The following is a 25,013-nucleotide window of genomic DNA, read 5'->3' on the forward strand; positions in this document are numbered from 1 at the left end:
TCAGTCAAAATCCAGTAAAACAGCAAAAGGGGTTGCTTCAGTCAAAATGGCTGCCAGTGAGTTCAGTGTTTTTCTTACCCACAATATAACGTGTCCCTAAATTACCCGAATGAGCTACGCTTTAGCTACGCTAAAGGTAATGCAGCAGTTCTCTTGGGGGACGGTGGGGTTAATTGTCCTGAGTCAAAACGTGCATACTGTAATAATGTGGAACCTCAGAAGTTGAGGAAGAGTAGCGGCACTCAAGCGCAAATCTTAACGAGCCAACAATTTATTTCATTTCCAATGAGTCAAAGGTCCATTTAACAAGGTCAGTCAGGTCACATGCGATAATACCGAGAAATTCACCACAAAATGTCATTTTCATTTCATCATTCACAAAAGCAGAAAAAAAAAAAAAAAACTTTGGTCATGTGATGCTTGCAAGCTGAGCCGTGATTGGTTACCACCTGTGATGTCATTTTCAGTTGACAGCAAGTAGCAAGATGGCCGCCCCCTGAGATGGATAAAAACGTGGATTTCGCTGCTTTATTTATATTTCATAATCACAATATTAATCAGAATGCCGTGTTTCGACTAGTGGAGCTGCATAGAACGTCTTATTTTAAGGACATTTTTTGGGGGTTGGCTTCCGTTTTAATGAAAATGTGCTAAAACACAAGTAGGTGACAGTTTTGCTCTACAAACTGTTCCCTCTTCCTTTGTGTCTAGGAAAAGAGTGATTGAGTTAACTTTATTTTACTTTTCATCACACTTTTAAGGCATTTAGGAACATTAAAACACAAATATAGTCCAAAATATCATGTTGGAAATGTAGTCTAAAGTGGAGAATAATAAAGTTAAGGCAAATAAACTGGCATCTCGATAAATAAGAATTATATAAAAGTCAACATCAGTAGTTTAAGTCAAAAAGCAGCTCATTTCTGTAGTATATATTTGATTATATTCCAGCTAATAGAATTCCAAAATTCACCATCTCAATAAATTAGATGTTAAATGTTAATATAAAGATTAAGTAGGAATTGGCCTTCTTAAATGTATTTTCCTCTGTGTTTAGTGAATCTGGATAATGACTTTCAATTTTGAATTGAACTGCAAAAATGAGGTTTTCGCCAATATTCAAATTGATTGAGATTGATGGATCTCTTTTTATTTTTTATTTTTTTCCTACTACAGTGTATTGCAGAATGCCATCCAATGTAGAGCTGTCAAAATTAATCGATTAATCGACAAGTAATCAATAACAAATTAATCGACCACTATTTGAATAATCGAGTAATCGTTTTTTTGTTTTTTTTTAAATTGTCCAAATCCTCTGATTACAGCACATCAACAGTAATTGTTGACTGATTTTTGTAGTCATTGGTGAAAGAAGATTATCTTCTGTATTAAATAAACAAATGCAAGCATCATATTTTTTTTACGTTGGAAAACACTGACCGAACTGGTAACATAGTACATAGTTGGATACATTTGTTTTTGGCTCTTCATATCATCTCGCACTTTTTTTGGTGCATTTCCAACGCACATACTTGTCAGCGTGCACTAATGCATGCGGTGACACGCTGTATAAAAAACACGCGCACACAGTCAGCATCCGATTGGCTGCGAGGACTCTCACCCCCCCGCACCAACCTACCTACCCACCCACCCCCTCCGAACCAAGTCAGGTCATCTCTCCGGCTGCTCCCCCCTTCTCAAAGTGTCCACTTGATCCGTGACTGGCTGCGGACGGAAGGGGAAAGCGGCTGCCAGCGAGCGAGCGAGCGAGCGAGAGGGACGGCGCCATGCTGAGGAACTCCACTCACAGGTTGGTGTCACTCCCGCCGCTTTCCCCTCTTCGCGCTGCTGCGCTCTTCTAAGCGCTAACTTGAAACGCCGTCCTTTGCAGAGGCATGCATCCGGGAGAGGAGGCGAGGATGCGCGGCGGCGGGAGTAGCGTGGCGCGGGAAAGGAGGCACCTTGCCCTGCGTATCAACAACCAGGTAAGATTTTTCATTTATTTATTTTTTTTCCCTCCCTTTTGGAGCAGCAGTCTTAAGCGTGGGTCGGATTCAACAGAGAAAAATGTTTGTGTGGGTGGATCTCGTCCTCTTGCTCCTCGCTCGCTCTCTCCAGCCTCTCTGAGTGGCACAAGCAATGATGTAATGCACTTTCTGGGCTTTTAAACGGGAGCAGGAAGTTGACGAGACGACGTGGAGGCTCATTGATTGGAATAAAAACGTAGCAGCCGAGAAGGAAGAAGTAAAGTGGAGCCATTTGCGCAACATTATCAGGCTTCACTCCGAGCCGACATGCAACTTTAATTGCGGAGGTGTTCGCCTCCCTCCAGTTCAAATGGATGGATTCAATTTGGTTTTATCTGTATTTATTTATTTTTATCTGCCATGGTAACACCTTTTAATCCTCTTAAAGGTCCTCCTTCAGCAAGATTGTGTCTTTTTTTTCTTTTTTTACATTACAGAGAAGACGACGCGGTTCTTTAAGTGCCTCATTGGACCAAAGGGAGCAATTTTCCCTTCAAGGCACCTGATAGTTACTTGATCTATCGCAGGGTGTACTACACTCAAAGTACAACGTTGTGCTGTTTAGAGATGCAAGCGACGGCGATTTTATTTATTTATTTTTTTTGGCTGCATGGGGACCAAATTGGGCCCTAGAAAATAGTAAAACATTTACGCTGGATTGTACAATTATTGGTACAGAAATGGACAAGCAATTGTACTTCTCTAGAAATTAATTACATGAATTAAAAAATAACAATGATATAAATAATAATTATTATTATTATAAAAAATGTAAATAAATAAGTAACAAAACATTTTGTCACCCTTTTAAAATCCGGATCAAACTCATATTTTGAAAAAAAAAAAAAAACTGCCATTGACGGAAAAAGACGTCAAATGATGCAATTTTTGCTGGGCTGGCAGTGAATGTGTTAAAGATCTCCTCAGAATGCTGGCCAAGTTTTAAAATCATCTGCTCGTTCAATTCTTTGATTGATTGGATTTTATTGAACATATAAGCACATCACAAGTTTAAAATACAAGTTGTAGTTAAAACAGAGAAAAGGAAAATAAATCGTCATATTATTGACATGTTCAAAAGGAGTAGGAAGAAGTTAAACAATAGAAAATAAGTAAAACATGTTTATTCTCTCCCTGAGATGAAATTATTAATACAAGGGATGTTCGCACCACTTTATTTTTTCTTTTCTTCAAACAGATACCAGTGCGAGTACACAACTCGTGACGGGACTGATACTTAAGTAATAAGTACTGATACTGTTTTCTTTATTTCACATGGGATCCATATCCCAGAGTAAAAATAAAGAAGAAGAAGGAAATAAATAATATAAACACCGAAATATGACACCACTAGTTCTCTTGATACATAACATTTCCCCTAAAAATCAATGGCAGATCAATTTCAAGAAAGACATTTATAACCCAATATATGTTTTTTCCTTAAAAATTCCCGAATGGAATTTCTAGTTCTTGAATTTAAATAGGCCACAAGAGTTGTGAGTACCGACACCTTGGAATTAGGGGTGGGAACATCCGGCTACCTCACGATACGATACGATACGTTATGCGATACAAGGCTCACGATAACGATTATCTCACGATATGACGATACCACGATATATTGCTCACGTAATAAATCCACAATAATCTATGATAAAACTAATCATAAAATAGTAATAATAATAATAATAATAAAATATATATATATATATATATATATATATATATATATATATATATATAAAATAAATACAGATGAATAAATAATAATAAAATAAAAAACTAATAAATTATATATATATATATATATATATATATATATATATATATATATATATATATATATATATATATATATATATATATAATAATTTAAAAAACTAAGCTCATGAGTCTTCTTTGCCTGAAGACTTGCGTTCATTTCCCCGCCACTCTTATGAGGAGCTCCCCCTAGTGGCCCGCCAATTGCTCAGTAAGTCATGACCAACGGAGCCGTTATAGTGGCTGTATATTAACTACAAATATCGCTATAATTGTGTAGATGTAGCGATAATCTATCGGGAGACAACGCATCACGATTTATCGCGATATCGATATATCGTCGCACTCCTACTTGAAATAAGGCCATGTATCCGCCCAATATGAAACCTGGTATCGGTATTTGCCCGTCCCTATTTAATACATATAACATAACCAGCATTTGTTTCAGTTTTTTTTTTTTGTTTTCTGAAAAAACGACTTGGGTACTTGGTACACCTTTTTCACTGTTGATACGATTGTGATATTGCAACCGAAAGTACTTTCCGATAACGATATCGTTCTTGTATATGATAACAGCAGGAATGATTTTTCTTTTTTTTTTCTTTTTTTTTTTTTTAATTATGAAATATTAGAAGAGACATGATCAAGTGATGCTATTCAATCAAAGAACAAATCATCAAGAGTATGTATGAGAAAAGATTTCGATTTAAGGAGACTTTTGGATGACTTGTATATGAGTGCTAATATTGGAGATGTTGGATGTAATCAGATACTGTGTTGTCGTTTTTTTTTTTTCTCATCTCCGTGACTTCCATTCTTTTCGGGGTTTATTTCTTGTTTTAGCCAATTTGTGTGGTATGGTATGCTTCCTGCAAGCATGCTGTTGCACAAGTTTGACCTGCTAGCAACGAGCTGCTGAATATTTGATGCCCGTGATATAGTGTTGCGCATTATTGGCGGCTGAGGAGCCGGGCCAACGTTGTTCCCATCACCGCTTTTCCCAATCGCACGCCAATATATTAATATAGCGCAACGCACGCACACGCATGCACCGACAGACATATGTGCGCGCACACGCACAACACTGCTTAAACTCGCTCCATTTTTTTTTTTTCCTCTTTGGAATCCGCTGCGAACCATTTTCGCAACTTTCATTCTCACCCAAAAAAAAAAAGACATTTCCCAAAATTGACGCAGCTTATCTCCTCAAGGAGGAGTTCGCCTCCGTGGAGGACACTTGCTCCCCCCAGGAGAAAGCGCCATAAGCAGTAATCGGCGTGTGAAATATGAGTGAGGATATAGAAATGCAGTTTATTGGATGTATAGAGGCCGCTCCACTTGCTGGTGTCTGTGGGAGTGATTCAGGTTCATCACTCAGGTGTGCCCCCCCCCCTCAACTCCCTCTCTCCACCCCGCTGCTATCGGTCCAGCTATTAACCCATAATCAATGGGACAGCACTTTATTTATTTATTTTATTTATTTATTTTTTTTACGGGCTGTTGCTGTTCACCAGTTTTACACAGAGCTTATTTAGGTAGCACGCTACACAGGGTAGAGGCGGCCACCTTTTTTTTTTTTTTTTTTCTTCACCCTAATGGGGTTAGGCATGACATGCACAGCGCAGGTGGCATTGTTGACGCAGCACTTGTAGCTGGAATGATGAAGTCATCCATCAGCATCCAGCGTGAGGTCGCTCCTGATCCGAGCGAGCGTCCCAGCATGCAACGCTCTTCATCAGAACATCTGCTCGCGGCTCGACCTGGAAACGCAGATGCTGTGATCCAAGTCGGAGGATGTTAATGACGGGGGGGGATTGGGTATCATTTTTCTCCAGTGTGTGATATGTACGTACCGGCAGCAATATTTACACATCATTATGAGATGTATTTGTGTTTTTTGGTTAGTGGTTAGTGTTTTGCATCATATTTTACTCAGTTGCCAAAAACGTATAAATGTTTTTTTTTGTTTCCCAAAGACGTATTTATACGTGTTTTTTTTTTTTAAATGTTCTTTTATGCTAGAGCAGGGGTGTCCAAACTACAGCCCGGGGGCCATTTGCGGCCATTTCAGGTCAGAACTGGGAAAAACCAACTCGTATATATCCGATTTCCGACTTTCCTCGAATGCAGCATAAGCCCTGTTTGCGTGTAGCAGCTATTGACTGTTGCCATGTTTGTAGTCATTTCCCTGCCATCACTATGCCTTGTGGGCTTGAGACAATCGTCTCAATGAGTGAGCTTGCGCTTTGATCACTGAAGAGACAAAAAAACCCTCATCGTGATGGAAGTGAGCGTAACAGTTTGCGTGTGTGTGTGTGTGTGCACGAATACGCTTTCTGCCCCCCTCTCTCCCTCACCGTATGTTAGCCAGAGCCTCTCTCTGCCGGTAAATCGTAGCGGAGGGAATCGTCTCAAGTGCTCCATTTTGCATTTTGATACACTGTCTGATCATGTTGTCGCTCTCTTCGCCTCGCCGATGTCTTTCTTCGTCTTGTACTTCTACTCTCCCAAATCCTCTTTTTAAATATTGGTACATCCTTTAAAGCACCACTTGCGCTAGCTACATCACAAGGATGATCAACTACAATAGTAAACTTCAATCGTATTTATTTAGCTGGAATTACATTTGGGCAAATTAAGAAAGAGAACTGAGTGAAGTTGAACTTGGAATCAACTTTTAGAGAGATCAACTGTCAATCAAAATGTCATTTTTATGAAATGGTTCATAGTGTAAATTTGTTGTGTCATTTGCAAAGTCTCATCAATACTCGAGACTATGTCACCAGGGAATAAAAGGAATTGCTTTGATTAGCCATAATTGGTGACTTTCTCACTAAATCTTGCGACTTTCCAAAGTGTCTATTTTTTCATTTATTTATTTATTTATTTTTATTTATTTTTTTGTACTAGCGACAAATCTAGCAACCTTTTCTGGTGTTCTGGAGACTCTGCACGTACCAGTCTTTTGATTAAAGGCCCAGTATGCCGGTTGCACTCAGGAAAATGCACTTTTTAAATACAGGATGTACACACTTTAACTTTCTCTCAGTCAACACATCTGGGTTTATGTTAATCTTTGGTGGTGATTTTGTCCGAAACCCCATGGCCTGTATTTTGCCATTTTGTGTTTGTTTTGTAAACAGCGGGACGTTTCTGTGAAGCACAGAACCTTACGTGTGTGAATGAGTGAGTGAAGAAAAAAAAATCCGTCCGTGCTTTCAAATTGCCGCGGGAGTGACGTCACGCAGCCGACAGGTTCGCCCGGCCCCGTTTGCGACACGCGACCACCCGCTCTGCGATTGGCTGGAGGTGTGTAAACACTGTCTTTCCACAGAAACAAACACAAAATGGCAAAATACAGGCTGGGGGTGTGGAGGTTTAGGACAAAATCACCACCACACGTTAAGAAAAGCCCAGATCTGTAAATTGAGAAGTAGTTTGTTTGTTTAAATCCTGTATTTAAAAAGTCAATTTTCCTGAGTGAAACCGGCAGACTGCGCCTTTAACCACTTATTTTACAAGATTAATTTATATTAATGTGGGTCTTGATACACTAGTTATTTTAAGAAGTGATGTCCGATTTCAAAGGCAAAATAAAAAAAAGAAAAAAAAAGTTTGTTTATAGTTCTAAATATGTAGGGTGTTTTTTTTCTTTCTCACTTATTCCTCTCTTCTACAGTCCATTAGAATTCCATGCAAAGTGCCCAATTATGCCAATTACACAATGATGTCTTTTAGTGACTTCTAGCAACTTTCCTTACTGAAGGAATTGGCAACACTGTGCGGCGTAGCCCTCCGTCTCGCAGATCCGTTAGCCTGCGATCGTCTACAAATTTACCAACATCGAGTCTAATTTGCCTCCTTGCAGAGATACGCCACTTGCCGTGCCGGGTTCATGCCGATCATCAAAATACAGCCCCTAAAAATAATTTGTTGCTGTCAAAAGGTCTTTGAAACAAATGCGGTAAAAATGACAATAAAATTCCCCTTACACTCGCCGGTGTTCTCATTTAAAAAAAAAAAAAATCCGTGTTCCTTTCGTGTTACCGGAAACATATTATCATTTACCAGAAACGGCCACTGCCAGCCTTTGACTTCGAGAAGCAGATTGTGAAAAAAAGTTAACACCCATAAAGAATATAACAGCTTGGTGGTAGAGATACATCACAAAACACATATAGAAATGAAATAGGCAGATAAAAGATTTATACGGTTGTTTAATTCCACACTTGACGGGTGGGCCCGAACGCTCCAGAGACCCGATTCTTTGTTTTCAAGCAATTAAAAAGTCGATTTTTCATAATACGCTCCCTTTTTAAATGAAATTGATTTACGCTAATTCAGACCTAATGTGCATCTCGACTGCTGCGGCTCCTCTTCATCAGTCACTTCCTCGCGCGTGTTCAGCTGCAGCTCACCAGACGTGGTTAGACCCATGCAGATGTGTCGCGCTGACGCCAATCCAGAGAGATTGGTGCGTGTGTGCCTTTGTTTTTGCTCAAACTTGTTTTGTGAATTTATTTATTTATTTATTCACTTACCTACTTCTTGTTATTAATTTATTGATGTAAATTGTATTCACTTGTATACTGACAATGTTTGTTTTGTTCTTGTTGTACTTATTCGAGTTTACTTATTTTTACTTTATTTTACTTATCTTATTCTTTACTGCATGACTGATTTCTGTTCCATGTACAGCACTTTGTATCAAGGTTATTTTAGTTCACTAAAACTAACAAAAAAAATAAAATAAAACTAGAATTCCAAAAACAATTACGTTAACAAATAAAATAAAAATAAAAACGAAAATGCTTTTTAAAAAACGAAAACTAACTAAAACTTACTATAATTATCGCAAAAATGTCCTTCATTTTAGTCTTTGGTGATTAATTTAATGGGATGATTTTAAATGTGATTTTAAGTCGATTTATTTTGATATTAACAGAAGTGATGTCATCTAGCAGGAGCCAATAGAAAAGCACCTTCAGATGACGTTGCTCTTATGGCGTTTTTTAAATATTGCGCACAAGTAATACACATTTCTTTTAAAAACTAAAACTAATACTGAAACTAACTAAAACAAAACTAAAACTAAGCATTTATTAAATAACTAAAACTAATCAATACTAACAGAACCACCCTGAAAACTAATTAAAAGTCACTACATTTAAAAAAAACTAAACTCAAAACAAAATAAAAAAAATAACTCAAATGAAAATTCCAAAACTATAACGATCCAGCTTTGTATACAGCAATGCTTGTTTTAAAGTGCTTTATAAATAAAGTTGAGTTGAGTTTGCTACAGAAATGTGTGTTTTTCCAGGTTGGACTACCATTGTGGGGACCGACTTGAAATCGTGGGGACATTTTGATGGTCCCCACAAGTTCGGACCTCATTTTTTTTGAGGGTCAAGACTTGGTTTTATAGTTTAGCTTTGAACTGGGTTCTGGTAAAGGTGAGGGTAAGGAATGCGGGAGGAAATAATTTTTCATGGTTGAGGTTCGGGAAAGGCGTTATGTCAATGAGAAGTCCCCATGATGATACATAGACAAATGTGTGCGTGTTTGACCTGCCTGAGTGTATAGTTGTGGAAGAATATGCGGCATACACGTGTAGTCATGATTGTCAATAACACAAGCACTCCTACAAATGATTTTAGGAATGCATCCACTAATTTTTCATCTGCAAATGACTATCTGCTCCGCATAGCGTATCGATCGTCCTTTTCTTTCAAATGTGAAAATAATGCGATTGCGTTGCAGCGGAATGCCGACGTTCCTATCGATGTTTCATGCAATCACGCCATCGATTCAAACTGTTGCGGTTCTCCCGTGTCATCAGCCGCAACCACCTTGCTCCTTTTTTTTTTTTTTTTGCTCACGTCCAAGTCGGAAGTGTTTTTCATCCTCTACGGTGACCTGCACTTTACGGCCGGCTGTAAACACGCAAGGTGCCGCAGGACAATAATGAAGGCATCTGCAAAATGTGACTCGGCCTCCGATGTAACTTTTAATACGGGATAGTTCACTTTTGAAATATTGCCGTCCGAATTAAAAATTCCATTATCTTGTCATGAAGATGTAGTAGTGGCAGCGCTGAATTTGTAATGGATGGTGTTTGATGAGATGAATCTATATTCAGATGAAAAGAAAAGCCGACTTTAGGCAATTTATCATGGACGCCAATGTTTAATTGAACATCTGGCGAGAGAGAGCAGTGAGTTTTCTTGTTAATGTAGCTTTGAGTTAAATGTTGTTTTTCTTTCCTCCCATTTAGTTCCTTTTTGTTGTTTGTTTTGAACAGTTGCTGTCATTCCCACTGCAGATGCTCACTTCCATAATATCAACTCACTGGCCACAATATTCGTTATAGTATTTCAGCATTGCTAATCCTGATTAGGGTCGTAGGTGAACTGGAGCCTCTCCCAGCTGACTCCAGCTCACATAACAACAAGCAGCAGTTTGCTATAGTGAACAAATCTTTAAAAAAAAGAAAAGAGGCATCAAACTGTTAACTGTTAAAGTAGCAACCACTCCGTGGTGTTTAACTAAACATCGTTTTTGTATTTAAAATCGACAACATAACTTTGATTGAACGTCTGCTAGCTTAATGTAAACGCTTAATGGCAAACACCACTGGCGGGCTAACAAATAGCATCCATCTGGCACTGTTCTAATGCTTTAATGAATGGACAAGCAACAATATTGATTGAATGTTGACTAATATTGCTGATTAGTGAATCACTTAAATTATTTGCGGGGAAACTCTTCTTTTTTTGAATGAATTACTCTACTGTATTATACTGCCACCTTGTGGCCAAGTAACACACACACACCAGAAGCAGCCGCGATGAATTAATTAAATTTATGACTGTAACCTTTTTTTTGATATTAGGGTGCATTATTATAGAATGCAATTTTCTTTAATTAAAATAATTTCTTTTCTTATTTTTGTCTGGCTATGACCTACTGACTTGTGTTTATGCTGCAGTTGTTAGGTTGTAAAAGTTGGACTGTTAAAAGGCTGGAAATCAAAATGTAGAATAAATCTGATAGTTTATTGCTTTTGTTTGTTCAAAAAAAAAAAATCATAGGAAAGGGGGGGGGGGGGAGGGGAGGGAATTGGAAAAGGGATTCTATTTCTAAATTGTTTCCATTGGAAAAGATGATTTTCAAAACGTGTTTTGAGTTACGAGCATGGATGAATCAAACTCATATCTTAAGGCAGCAGTTGTACTAACATCACGACTGACCAGCGTCGCTTAAATACTTCCTTATGAATTGCCACAAATTTCCATAGACGCTCCTCAACTCCATATTTCCTTCCACTTCCTGTCATATGTTATGACCTGGTGTCCAAATACTTTTGAGCATATTGTGTAGGGCTAGGTCTAAAATATCGAATCGATATTCCTCTTCCTCGCCCAATATTGATTCATAAAACCATGAATCAATACTTTCAATATGGTTTTTCTCCCCCCTGTAAATTAATGTGCCAAATAGGGCCAGACCGATTAATCAGCCGCCGATTATAATTGGCCGATTGTTGGACTTCAAACAACAGCCAAAACAATCGGCCAATTGTGCAATTGTGCTAAATGGACGATTATTTTCCCCTTAAAACGTTATCGAAGAAAGCCGAAGTTTCCGACACTGTGAAAGTACCCTGAATGCACCATTAGTAGCTTTAGTAGCATTAGCAACTAGCAAGTGTCTAGCGTATGTTATGCTGGTTATTCTGTTGTCCCTAAGCGTCCTTTAAACTGTTTAATGATACCGCAGTTGGCGTTAACTGTAATACTAAATACTAAATATTAAGAATTACACCCACTGTATATTTAAATACCAAACACGCTTTGTTTTTAAAACATCACAAGCCTAGCGCTAACAGTAAGTTAGCAAATGCTCACGGGAAGTTAGCATTGATTTCAGGAGTGTTTTTCCTTCAAATGACGAATCGAATCCGGCCCTTCTGAATCGAATCGAATCGAATCGAATCTATTTTGGAAATCTGAATCCATACCCAGCCCTAATATTGTGTACATCTTGATGGCGAGATGGAAAATGGTTGATGGAGTTGCATTTGCTCATTTACTTCATTTGCAATGTCCTAATTAGCTCAGTGGCAGCATCACCTCTTGGACCGCAGCCTCGCGCGCACACACGCAGTTATGGATAATCAGCCTTTAACTGCACTCTGTGTTATTTACATTCATGTGAACAGATCGAAAAATACAGTCTTGTGAGCAATAAACGGCGAAGAGAGCGACGTGCTAAACTCAAATGACTCTCATTAGAGCGCAGGGCTGAAAAATCCTCATTTGGATCAGCACCAAACTGCTTCATTGATAGCCAAAGCCTGCCTGCCCTGCTTTCTCATGTCTGCCATTGTTTTTGACATGTATATATATTTTTTTCTGACTCTGTGCAGGAAGAAGTGAAGCGGTATCATCGCTACTGCAATCACAGTGGAGGGCAAACGGCTCCCAAGGTGGAGAGGTAAGACTGCACATACAGCGTTATTGACGCAAATACATAAACAAGCGATACCATCCCTCCAAGGTCAAACATACACGCTCCATCCAGGGATGGTAGTCCACCGCCTGTTTTTCATATGTGTGATATATTACACAAACACTACGTTGAAACCCTGATCCCAATTTCAGACCCAGTGGAACCCTGAATTGAAAGCCTATACTGATATAAAAACCCTAACCCAGGCTAAAAACACCTATTTGAAAATTCTAATTTAAAAACTGCAAAAATCAGATAGACTTAAACTCTTATATCAAGGCATAAAGTCTTATTGATCTTGTTTTGAGAATTATTTACAATGCAAAGCACAATTTCTAAGATTATTAATCTTGTTATAAGATTATTTGTCTTTTATTTCTTACTTAGTTTGTAGATCCTAAAATGAGTTAATTTCATGCATAATAAGCTAAAATGCTCTAAGAGTCTGTGTAACTCTTTTTGGAAACCATGCTTGAATCCCTAGTTTGAATCCAGAACACCATTTTGAAACCCTAATTTCAAAACCTAACCCAGGCTTGAATCTGTAATTTTAACTCAAACCTTAATTTGGGTGGTTCTGTTAGTTTATTAAATACTTAGTTTTAGTTTACGTTTAGTTTCAGTATTAGTTTTAGTTTTAAGAATGTGTATTACTGATGCACAATATTTAAAAATAAAAATAAAAAAAAAAGCCAGCATGGGAGTGACGCCATCTGAAGGTACTTTTCTATTGGCTGCTGCTAGATGATGTCGCTTCTGTGTGATACGCTTTCAAATGTCCTTATTTCGGTTAATATCAAAATAAATCGACTTAATATCAAATTTAAAATCATCCCCAAAGGCTCATGCATTAAAAGACTAAAACAAAGAACATTTTTGCTATAATAATAGTTAGTTTTAGTTAGTTTTGTAAACATAAAATGTACATTCAGTTAGTTTTCGTTTTTTAAAAAGCATTTTCCTTTTTATTTTATTTTGTTAACGAAATTGGTTTTCGAATTTTAGTTTGAGTTTTTTCGTTAGTTTTAGGGAACTCAAATAACCTTGCTTGTAACCCTAATTAGTAACCCTAACTGTGTCTTGAAAGCTCAAACCCCTGGCCTCACCTCTCCCATGTCTTTCCTCTCCTTGCTCCTTCTCAGCCACCCCCAGAGGAGCGAAGCGGAGGCAGACAACAGGCCTCATCGCCGCGGGCAACAGCAGCCACACCTGGAAATCAAGGCTATTGTGTGAGTTCTCACCTCGACTTTCCAAAGCCCGTTCCGCTCATTATTTCCTCATTTGGTCACTTTCACCTTGCACGCGACCGGCGCGCTCGTTTCCTCCCAGCTGCTGCGCGGATTTCCTTAAGACTTCCGAGGCGTAACGGGCTAAAACGACCCGCGCCTGCGGCTTTTCCTTCCATGAAAGTAGAGATTAGAGCAGGAAAGCCTTGATTCTGTGTAGAATAGTGTTCATTTTGTCTGCCATTTTTAAATTTAGTCTGTTTTAGTCCAATTTCAGTCGCGCTTGTTCCTTTCCTTTCCTTGGGAAAGTGGGTGGAAAGAGGGAATGGGCGCCAAAGTAAAAAAGTGGCGAAAATGGGCTTGGAGGGAAGAAAAGGGCAAAGGTATTTGTTTTTTTTTGGTTTTTTTTTGGCTGGGGGAGCTCGGATTTCTGCTTCTTGATTCAATTTTGTTCCATTTGCTTCAGCTGTCTCTCTGCTCCAGCAGAGGTGAATGCGTTTCTCCATCGGGTAATTGATGCGACGCCCCACAGTGGACCTCGGCGTCGGGGGCCACTCGGTGGGGTGAAAGAAAAATGGAGAGTGAGGGGCACAACAGATGGGCGGGGAGGGGCGAGGTCAGGACGGGCCGAATGCATTCTACAGGCGGAAAATAGACAAAGACAATAATAAAAAAAAAAATAACTGAAGAAATAGACGAGCAAGGAAGAGAAATGGTGTTGTGCACTGTGACATCGAGAATGACCTGTAATCTATAACAATATAAAATATACTTGGAAAAATCTGCACAAAAAAAAGAGTGAAACTAATTGATGTGTGACCTCAAGGAACGCTAAAGTGTAATTACACATCCACTGCAGTAGGTGGCAGTTCAGAGAAAATAATGAATTAGAAGTTGTTTGTAAATGAATCACATTTTTTGCACTAAAATAAATTAGAAAAAATATACATATATTTACTATGTAGCTAATATACACACCAGGCCTCCAAGAATTTGTCATATAAAATTTAAATTTGAGAAATGTAAATATATATAATTGTAAATCAATTACTTTTATTATTTATTATTATTACTTTTATTATTTATAATTAATTATTAATAAATTACAAATAAATAATTAGAATAGACAACAATAATTAATCTTTGTAAATCACAGTAATTGTATTTTTGCATAAAAATAGGATGGCCGGGTAACGATACCAAGTATCAGTATCGTGCTGATACTAGGGATGTAACGATATCTAAACATCACGATACGATATTATCACAACATGAAGGTCACGATACGATAATTATCACGGTATTGTGGGGGTGATGGTGATAATTAAAAAAGATCACAATATTGTAAAAAAAAAAGAGCTCATACTAAAAAAAAGCACAATATTGTGCTTTTGTGCATAACTGCAATGCATATAAACCACCTACAATCTCTAATAACAATATTGAGGCACTTACTTGCTAATGCAAGCACACATTGATCGCTTCACAAGCAAATTACGTTCCCCTTCATCTGATAAATTTTAAACATAGAAGGCCAAAACATCCCTAATAAAAATTATATTGCCCTAATAAACTAGCCACTAGAGGGTGCTAGAACTGCACAAATAGCAATCATCCTGACTTTTTTAACAAATGTGTTCCTTTTAAATATTGTGAACATGACGACGATATTGTGGCAGTTTTAATATCACGATATAACGATATTGCCCTTATCGTGACATTCCTCGCTGATACAGGCCTTAACTTTAGGTATCGGGTATTCATGGCGGCTGCTGATACCAGCCACCAGTACTTAAAATCTGACATTGAGTATTTCATCCTCGGTCATCGTTGCCGCTATTACGGCAATATTTTAACACATCTGCAAAACATCTGTGTGCGAAAGAAAGAAAGATTTTGCTCACAAAGTTTTGTTATTGTCTTAAATAAAATTTTATGTGCCAAAATTACGAGCGCTATCGGTTGTTTGGTATTGATATATATATTGTATATTGTATATATATATATATATATATATATATATATATATATATATATATATATATATATATATATATATATATATATATAAATTAAAACTAACTAACTTGACTCCCATGTCACTCACCAGGCCTGGCCCCGCCTTTTAAAGCCACACATGCTCAAAGTTAAAAGTTTCTTATATCATACAGCTCTTGTAATGGTTCTCATGAGATGTCGCCGTGGCATATGCCAGATCAAAAAAAAATGTTCCCCGGCTGTCTCTCTTACCTTCCACTCTGCAACATCAGGTGAGCTCAGGAAAAATCTATTTTCTTCGCCATCACTCAAACCTCCTTCCCTTTCCAGCATCCAGCGGGCCTGGCGCGCCAGCGTGTCGCGCCGAGGAAGCTGGCAGGAACATGACAAGAACGGAAGCAGCCCGAGTCCCGACGACACCGTCACGACCGCCGACCTTTTCCCGGTAAGAAAAATGACAAACGCCGGGAGGCTGCGCTGAATGAAGCGGCTAATAAAGCCGCAGGAAGCGGGAGGAGTGTTTACCTTCAGTGTCATCTGCGGCGGCGCGAGGGTCGCGTCGGCGTTAGGCGGATCGGGGGGCGCCAGCTGGCTTGCCGCCCAGATCCTTAATTAGCCCTTAATTAGGTAAATTTTCCAAAGCTGGTTGATTGATTAATGAAGTGTCTTTGGCCGTGTCCTCCCCCTTGTCTCCGCCTCGCCTCTTGCATCTCCCCGCCCTCCCTCCTCACCTCTTTCGCGCTTCCCGAGGGAGACGGGCTCGAAATGAAAGCGTGCTCGCGGGGGCATGGCAGCCAAACAAAAAGGCAGAGGTGTTGAAGATAAACAGTCAGAACAGAGGCTGAGACGAACGCAAATAAAAAGATGCCTTTACATTGAAGGGGAAAGACGAGGACTCGGTTGTGCTGCCTTCACAGTTCATTCATTTATTTCATCGTGATTTTGAGATTTTAAAAAGAAAATGAACAATTTGCAACAGTTGATAAAGTTAACTTGTAATGAGGACCTTTAACTATATAGCGTGTGCCCGTGTGGTATTATGTTAAATATTTTGACTGGTGCAAGATGACTGCCTTTGATTTATATTTGTATCAAGATGTATTTTTTTCCCACTTATAAATATTTAAACTGATATTTGGTCAGGTAAATAAATAATCCCAGACTGTACACCAGAGGTGTCAAACTCATATTAGCTCAGGGGCCGCCTGGAGGAAAATATATTACTAAGTAGGGATGTAACGATAAGGGCAATATCGTGATATCGTGATATTAAAACTGCGACAATATTGTCATCGTCATGTTCACAATATTTAAAAGGAACACATCTGTTAAAAAAAAAAGTCACGTTGATTTCCATTTGTGCAGTTCTAGCACCGTCTAGTGGCTAGTTTATTAGTGCAATTGAATTTTCATTAGGGATGTTTTGGCCTTCTATGTTTAAAAACCACGACAATGGTCAGATGAAGGGAAACTTAACATGCTTGTTGAACAGAATCAAATTAGTACCTCAATATATATATTATATTTATGTATTTATATATTATATTCATATATTTTTATATATAATATTTATATATTTATGTTTTTCATTGCTGTAATGTACAAAAGCACAATGTGTTTTTTTTTTAGTATGAGCGCTTTATTTTTTTATTTTTATAATATTGTGACCTTTTTTGTATTGCCAACCTCCCCACAATATCGTGATAATTATCGTATGGTGACCTTCATATCGTGATGTTATCGTGTCACGATGTTTGGATGTTGTTACATCCCTGTCATTAACTTCAGCTGCCGCTATCCTCATCGTGTGCGTTCCCTTAAGTGTCCGGGCGGAAGGCGTGTCTTTTACTTTCGTTCCGCAAGCAGTGGTATAATGTTAAAATTTGTATGTTTTTCAACATTTATGAATCGTAACCTAATCGTCACGTGTCAAGCCGCCTTCAATCTACTAATCGATGTATTGGCACACCCCTGGTTCTCACTCCTTTGTGTGTATGTGGCCGCGAAAAAAAATAAAAAAGTAAAATGAAGATTCCCTTAACAAACAGATGGACTGGTCTCCTGGTGGGATTGCGTGCGTGCGTGCGTGCGTGTGTGCGTACATGTTTGTTTTCAGCTTGTTTGTTCTGCTTGAAGGAGTTTGTCGTTCATTAGCGCAGCTGCAAATGGCTTCTTAATTACAAAGTTGCTGTAACTTAAAAGCCAAAATCACATACACACATATGGAGCCCGGTAGGGGACATGACGAAAATATTTAAGATTGCAGTATAACTCAATACTTAGCACTATAATGCAATCCTATTGCGCTATATTGCAATGCTATTGCGTTATAACGCAAAACTATTGCATTTTAACGCAATGTCTTTTACAATATAGATTGCAAAATAATGCAAATTAGATCGTAAAAGTCTTTAGCAACCATCATACATGCTCCTGGCAGCACCGCCGTACACTTCAATCAATGACCCGGAAGTGGAATCGCTCGTTCTCTCGCACACAATTTCGCAACATATTTTTGCAAAAAGTCATTGCGTTAAAACGCAATAGTTTTGCGTCATGTCGCAAGTTATTGCGTTATAACACAATCGTTATTTCAATATAACGCAATAGGATTGCGTTATATTGCAACCTTAAATATTTTCATCATGTCCCTTATCGGGCTCCGTACATAAATTCCTCCGCAGCAAACCAAGTGGGCCATAATTATGCACATTGCGCCCCAGTAAATAAAATAAAAAAAATTGAATAATCTACGAAGGCAATAATGTAGGACTTGACTCGAAATCCAGAGTAGCTTTTGTTGCGTTTGTGTATCAGGGCTATTTTAATACTCAAACTGGGACACTCGTTCACCAGCATACACAAGCTGTTTTTCGGGAAGTAGTGCAGGAGTGATGGCCGATAATAATTTCACACTCGTCCTGCTTCCACCTGCTTCGAGTCCACATGAACATGCATAGTAGATCATGTCTATAGCATCTAAAAATGACATTATGCTCATTTATGTTTGTTTTTTTAGCGCCCTTCAAATCCTATGCCATTGACGTAAGGTTTTTATTTTGTTTTTGTTTTTTTAAATATAATAAATCCAAACACATCATAGACTATCTCTAATACTCAATAGTAAATAATAATCAAGGCAATTTTTTTTAGGGGAAAAAAAAACTCGTCAAATGAAAATAATAAGTATGACGGTAAATAAGAATATGTTCTTGTGCCAATGCATTCTTACACCAAAGATTTTAGTTCTGGTTTAGTTCTGGCGATAAAGTCCACTTGCATTAGAGCCATCTGGGGTAGATAGGGTTGGGGTACAAGCAAAATAAAACAAAACAAAGCATCTTGAACCCCGCTTTATATTGCAGGTCTGTAGTGCAACCACATAATGTTCATTCAAGCAGGTCAGATTCTTTTTTTCTTTTCTTTTTTTTTGAAAAAGGTGAATAAACATAGATTAGCATCCATTTTTTTATGTCTCCTGTATATCTGTAAACAAGAGACATGTTTAACTCATTTGCTCCCAAAAACGTATAAACACGTTCTAGTTTAAATATTACCATGCTCCCAAAGACGTATTTATACGTTTTGTCAACAAGAACCGGTTTTCGATTCTCATCCCTACATATACATATATATAGGGAGAAAGGAGTGGTATAACCCTAAACTGGTTTAACAAATTACGTTGATCATTTTTCGAGCCGATCAAAAATCGCTCTTAAAGCACCCCGCACTCTGAATTGGCCTTTTGCTGACTTGGATTGGAAAGTGAGCGAAAATACGGAAATTCATCCTGAACATCGGTACAGTATTTGCATCCACCGCGTAAGTTGAAGTATGTGGAACGCTCTCGTGGATTCCAAGGACCTTGGTCTGGAAGGGGCAGGGATTGGCTAGTGTGTTGGCTTCAAACGTGTTTCATGCATATTTCATGAAACTCCGCGACTGAACATACACACAAAGCAGCACGCCTGCACTCACATTGTGCCAGACTGCAACATCCGTTGGGGTTTTCTCCCTTTGCTTTCCATCTACAAACACTCTCCAGTGACAACATCAAGAATTCAACTCTGTTTGTCTCCATGTCAACGACTGCGCATCTCACCGGGAGTCCCTTCGTGTGCATTTGTATGCCGGGCCTCAACGGACGCGGGCCTGCTGTAAACTATTACCCATACGCGGAGGCATCGAGCCCTACATGCCCCGCTCTCGCCTTCCCTGGCCTTCCGATGGTAAATCAATAGATCTGACACTTTGAACACACCGCTTCCCCCACCAGTTTGCCCCCACCTGCGGGGGTTGAGTGTGCGCCGTGTCAAAGGCAGAGTTGCTCCAAACTAGATAGTATCCTACAGGGGTGCAGCTTTTTTTTATAGACACAGCGTGTCAGCTCTTGGCAAATCAACACTGTGACATTTGGACGTTTTATGAGGATAGTGGTGTCGAAAATGACAAATTCTGGATTGTAAAGAACGGATACAGGGAGAACACATTAGAGCTTAATGTGATTGGATAAAGATCTGCAGAGGAGGGACAGTTGGATCTAGCGTTAACGCGGGCGATTATGAAGCAGCTTGTTTTGCATTTAACGACCGAATGGTGAATCTGAGTGGCACTCTGGAATCATTTAGTCCTCAATTACTCCAGCCGCCGTGTTTTGATGAACATTAAAGGCAATTCAGTCTTCGGTGAATAAGGTTTTGTCCACTTTAACCCATTAAGGCCTAACGCGCCTGCCAAAACATGCCTCTAAAATGGGTGACTTTAAAATGACCCCTGAAGTTTTCCTGGAAATTCAACAATATTTAAAATACCGTATTTTCCGCACAACAAGGCGCACCTAAAATCCTTCATTTTTTTTAAAAAGCTGACCATGCGCCTTATAATCCAGTGCGCCTTATATATGGATCAATATTTAGCCGCAACAGGTCTCGCTATCAAGACGCTATCGGTGACCCTGCACGATCGGTGACGCGCATGCGCAGAAGATCCATCTTGGATCGCTAGCTAACCTCAGTGAAAATAATAAAACAGCTATTTATTCATTTTGGGAGTGAATGGAGTTGTCAGAAAGCTGGTTTGTAATCTATTAATAAAGTTTGACTGACCTATCTGACAGTTTTGTTGACATTCCCTTTAGCGCAGCACCATCTAATGGATGCATAACGTAACCCCAGCCTTTACTGTAGTGCCTTATATATGGAAAAAGTTTTAAAATATGTCATTCAGTGAAGGTGCGCCTTATAATGTGATACCAGTATCGGTATCGGAACAACACTTGGTCATGACGTATCCGCTCTCCTGACTTTAAAGGTAGAAGAGCGCTAGAGCGCTCCAGACTCTAGTGGTAGAAACGCGGTAATGCGCTCCCGGCCTTAATGGGTTCAAGGCAGTTCCGAGTTTTCAATGGACCTAACATACTTATTTTGTAAACTTTAAAGACAATTCAGTCTTTAAACAGCCATGTTTTTTGAGTTATCAAAAACAATTTAGTCTGTAGTCATGTTGGTCTGTTGGAACTACAAAGAGACAATTGACGAACAGTTTTTGGGGTGTCAGTGGAAACTTTTGCATATTCATTAAAAAGTTAACATTAGCTATTCGTTCTCCGTCCCTATAAAGTATCCAGAATTGTTCTCTTGACAACATTCGGAATTTTCAGTCTGACTGAGGTGAACCGGAGCTCGTCCCAGCTGACAACGACCGAGAGTGCGGTGTACACATTGAACAAGTCGCCAGTCAGTCACGTTCCGTTGCTTTCATTTCTTGAAAAGATCACCGCTTTGTTGCAGATGAAACGCTAACGACCAGGAAGTAATAACACACTTCTACTCCCGCGTTAATATGCAGCAAGACGGGAAATAGCGAATCAACGTGAGAGAGCGTCATTGAACATCATCAGGACTCAAAAACTTTATGCGACCGTTGGCGTGTTGTTTGTGTTGTGGACATTGATCTACTCGCCTTGTGACCATTTTTTTTTTTTTATTATTATTCCTGTAGCCAGGAAAGTGTTAGTGTAAGCATTCCTGCAGCCTTGCGTGGGAGATGATTTTCTCATCTCTCACGTCCCCGCACTCTCACAAAGCGAAGTGACGGCTTCATCCATACCTTCTGCTCCCCGTTCCCCAACCCGCTCGCTCGAAAGTCATCCCTCGCTCACACAGACGCACACCAGTCCCTCGTTTCGGCAGACAGATGCTAACAGATGACTTGCTTTATTGGTGTCAGTCGGTGACTCATTTGAAATAAATTTATATACCTCCGCTCCGGAGTTGACATGGATCGGCTTTAACTCATTTAATCGCCGCGCCGTTTGCCCATTAGCTTATTTACTGTCAAAACGCGGGCCGGCCGGCTTCCTGGGCGGCGGTAACTCCTCGCATTTGTATCGGTTATGGCAGAAAATGTAATTGCTCGTGCAAAATATGAACTGGGTGCCATCCGAGTGCGACGTCACGGACGCGGCACGCAGCTGCGCGGCTTATGATTTTTATTTCACATTTCATTTGAGACACACTTGCGTTAAAGACGGGGATATTTAATCCGTGTTTATTAGGCTTTTAGCTGGTTGCGCGTAATAGATTCTGGGCACTAAATCAGCATAATGTGGGGAAGCGATTCTCGCCGTCGTAATGCTTTTGATTTTTATTTTTCAATAACTGGGCTCGTTCAGGATGTGACTAATTACGAAACTCTCCGACCACAGCTTTGCAATGTTCCTCAGTCAAAGAAATACAGAGTTTGCTCTGTATGGGCACCAGTTATGACAGGAATACATTTAGAAAGTAACACATTACTTTAAAATATGATCTGACTCTCAGTGGGGTAATCTGACTACAGTTACTTTGCAAAATTCACGTTTCGTTACTGCTGAGCAATTGATGAAGTTGGCAAGCATCTTAAAGCTCCAGCGCCCCCGCGACCCTTGTGATAAATAAGCGGTTAACTCATTTGCTCCCAATAACGTGTAAATACGTTTTTTTAATGTTTTAAGTGTCCCAAAGACGTATTTATACGTTTTTTTGTTTTGTTTTTGTTTATGCTAGAGCATACAGAAGGCTTTGATGCAGCCTCTCAACTGCAAAGAACGGTTCCAGAAATGGTAGTTATTACACAAACGGCCAGCAAGTGGCAGCAGAGCAAAGGAGATCAACCAGGGCCATCTAGAAAAAAAGCTAAATTACTTTGAATTTTAAATTGATTTGTGTAAATTGATGAAACTTAGCTCTCTTCTAATGCTAATTGCTGCAAAACGGAAACAGATAGAAACATACTTTTTTTTTCCTGATGAAAGAAGAGACTTTAATCTTTCTTTTGATAGGTTCCATGCTTTTATAGCAATTGAACACAATATTCTGTGGGCCTTGCAAAATCAGTCAAAATTCAGTAAAACAGTCGGGAGCGAACGGGATTGCTGGATGGATGGATAATCTATAAAGTAACTTGCCAGTTACTTTTTCAAGGCAATACTGATGGACACGAACCATGAGAACTACCAATTCAATCAAAATGGAATGCATTTAATGTTCAATCCATCATTTTTGCAACCCCTGGCTGCATTATTTACCTTTTAAATAAAACGGCATATTTTTACAATCCCACGCGCCAACCATGTGAGAGTCGACACTGGCTTCCACACAGACATAAAAACTCAAGAAACAGCCATTGATTTTGCAAAAAGCCCATTGGGAAGATTTCTCGGGGATTCATCACGGCCGGACAGTGCGGCGGAGGAAAGATGAGAGCGTGCTGATGACTCCGGGACGCGCGGCGGGAACGATGGATGGCTGATGAGCTGAAAAGAGGAGGAGGGAGAGAACATGGAGTGGCTTTTGGAGTGATGATCACTCTGCATTAAAGCCTGGGTGAGATTCCATTTGTGAGTATTCTTAGGTATGTGTGTCACTCCTTCTTCATCTCTGTCCCCCGTCCGACCTGCGCCAAATGTTGACGAATGTGCGTGGATGCGGGAAAACACACACGCCTCCATACTCACTCGTGGGGCCACAAATTTTGTTCATTATCCATCTTCTGTAGCGTTTGTCCTCATTAGCGTGGCGGGTGCACTGGAGCCAATCCCAGTTGACTTTGGGTGAAAGGTGGCGGACACCGTGGACATTTAATTGTCTTGCATAAACCAATGTTGCAATTGTGATTTAATATGTAATAATTTAATTAAGGGCCTCTTCTCATTTTTTTTTTTAACAAACAGGCAATTGGGACTGTCACTATCAAATCTTTTTAAAATGGATTATCGATTATTTCATCGAATATACACTTGTAGATGTACACTGTAAGATTTGGATTATAATGCATTTAACTGAAACTTCAACACTGTATTTTACACTTTGAAATTTGTTTCATGTTTGAACAGCATTAAAATAAAATATTAAGGTTTAATGTTCTATTAACTCATTCACTCCCAGCCATTTTCACAGAAGCAGTCCCGTTCGCTCCCGGCTGTTTTACTGGATTTTGACTGATTTTGCAAGGCCCACAGAATATTGTGTTTTATGGCTATAAAAGCATGGAACCTATCAAAAGAAAGATTAAAGTCTCTTCTTTCATCAGGAAAAAAAAAAAAGTATGTTTCTATCTGTTTCCGTTTTGCAGCAATTAGCATTAGAAGAGAGCTAAGTTTCATCAGTTTTCACAAATCTATTCAAAATTGTAATTGAGCTTTTTTTCTACATGGCTGGTTGATCTCCTTTGCTCTGCTGCCACCTGCTGGCCGTTTGTGTAATAACTACCATTTCTGCAGCCAGTCTTTGCAGTTGAGAGGCTGAATCAAAGCCTTCTGTATGCTCTAGCTAGCATAAAAAATAAATAAATAAATAAAAAACACAACGTATAAATACGTCTTTGGGACCCTTAGAACATTAAAAAAAAAACGTATTTACACGTTATTGGAAGCAAATGAGTTAATATAACATTCTTCCATGCTTAAGGTGTGATCCTTAACCCGAAGTAAGACTTTTTGTTGAATATTTCCATCAAAAATTGGTGTTTAGGCATCGATTCGGCCGCATATTGAATCGATACAAGAATTGTGCACTGTAATATAGCGATATATTACAGGGCAAAATTATACTACTTGTGACATTTTAGTTTGGTGCAGGTGTTGGAGTATTGAGAACGACTGACTCACGACGACTGACTCACGACGACTGACTTCTTACGTAGAAAAAAAGAGATTCCGTTAGAGCCGCGTTTTAGCGCACGGCGGCGTGCCAGCGTGCTCACGTAGGCGTGTGCTCGTGGCGCATACGCGTGCGCAAAGCCCACGTCAAGTATAAATCTGCCACATCCGTCTCCCGACCATCTGCAGCCGTAATGACAATCTGCTGCTTGGGGCAACACGCTCGGCGCGTTCTCGTACTTTGCTTCCCCTTGCGTACGCGCACGCGCGTCCACTTTGTACCCCGCTTTAGCTCATCGGCAGATGGGCTTCAGTTCCCGTAGCCAAGCCGGTTGGTCGTAATGAGAT

The 25,013-nt window shown here is 39.4% G+C and overlaps 1 protein-coding gene across 1 annotated transcript in view; it reads left to right on the forward strand.

Annotated features, from left to right (window-relative positions):
* Positions 1 to 1,665: 1,665 nt before the first annotated feature.
* Positions 1,666 to 25,013, forward strand: part of schip1 (schwannomin interacting protein 1) — a 261,358-nt gene continuing 238,010 nt past the window's right edge. The window contains exons 1-5 of the mRNA XM_077540614.1: positions 1,666 to 1,810; positions 1,892 to 1,985; positions 12,220 to 12,287; positions 13,445 to 13,531; positions 15,857 to 15,971. Coding sequence (XP_077396740.1) covers positions 1,788 to 1,810; positions 1,892 to 1,985; positions 12,220 to 12,287; positions 13,445 to 13,531; positions 15,857 to 15,971 — 387 coding nt within the window. The 5' untranslated portion in view covers positions 1,666 to 1,787. The remainder of the gene's footprint in view (positions 1,811 to 1,891; positions 1,986 to 12,219; positions 12,288 to 13,444; positions 13,532 to 15,856; positions 15,972 to 25,013) is intronic.

The sequence above is a fragment of the Festucalex cinctus genome, chromosome 13 (assembly GCF_051991245.1).
Source record: "Festucalex cinctus isolate MCC-2025b chromosome 13, RoL_Fcin_1.0, whole genome shotgun sequence".
Lineage (NCBI taxonomy): Eukaryota > Metazoa > Chordata > Actinopteri > Syngnathiformes > Syngnathidae > Festucalex > Festucalex cinctus.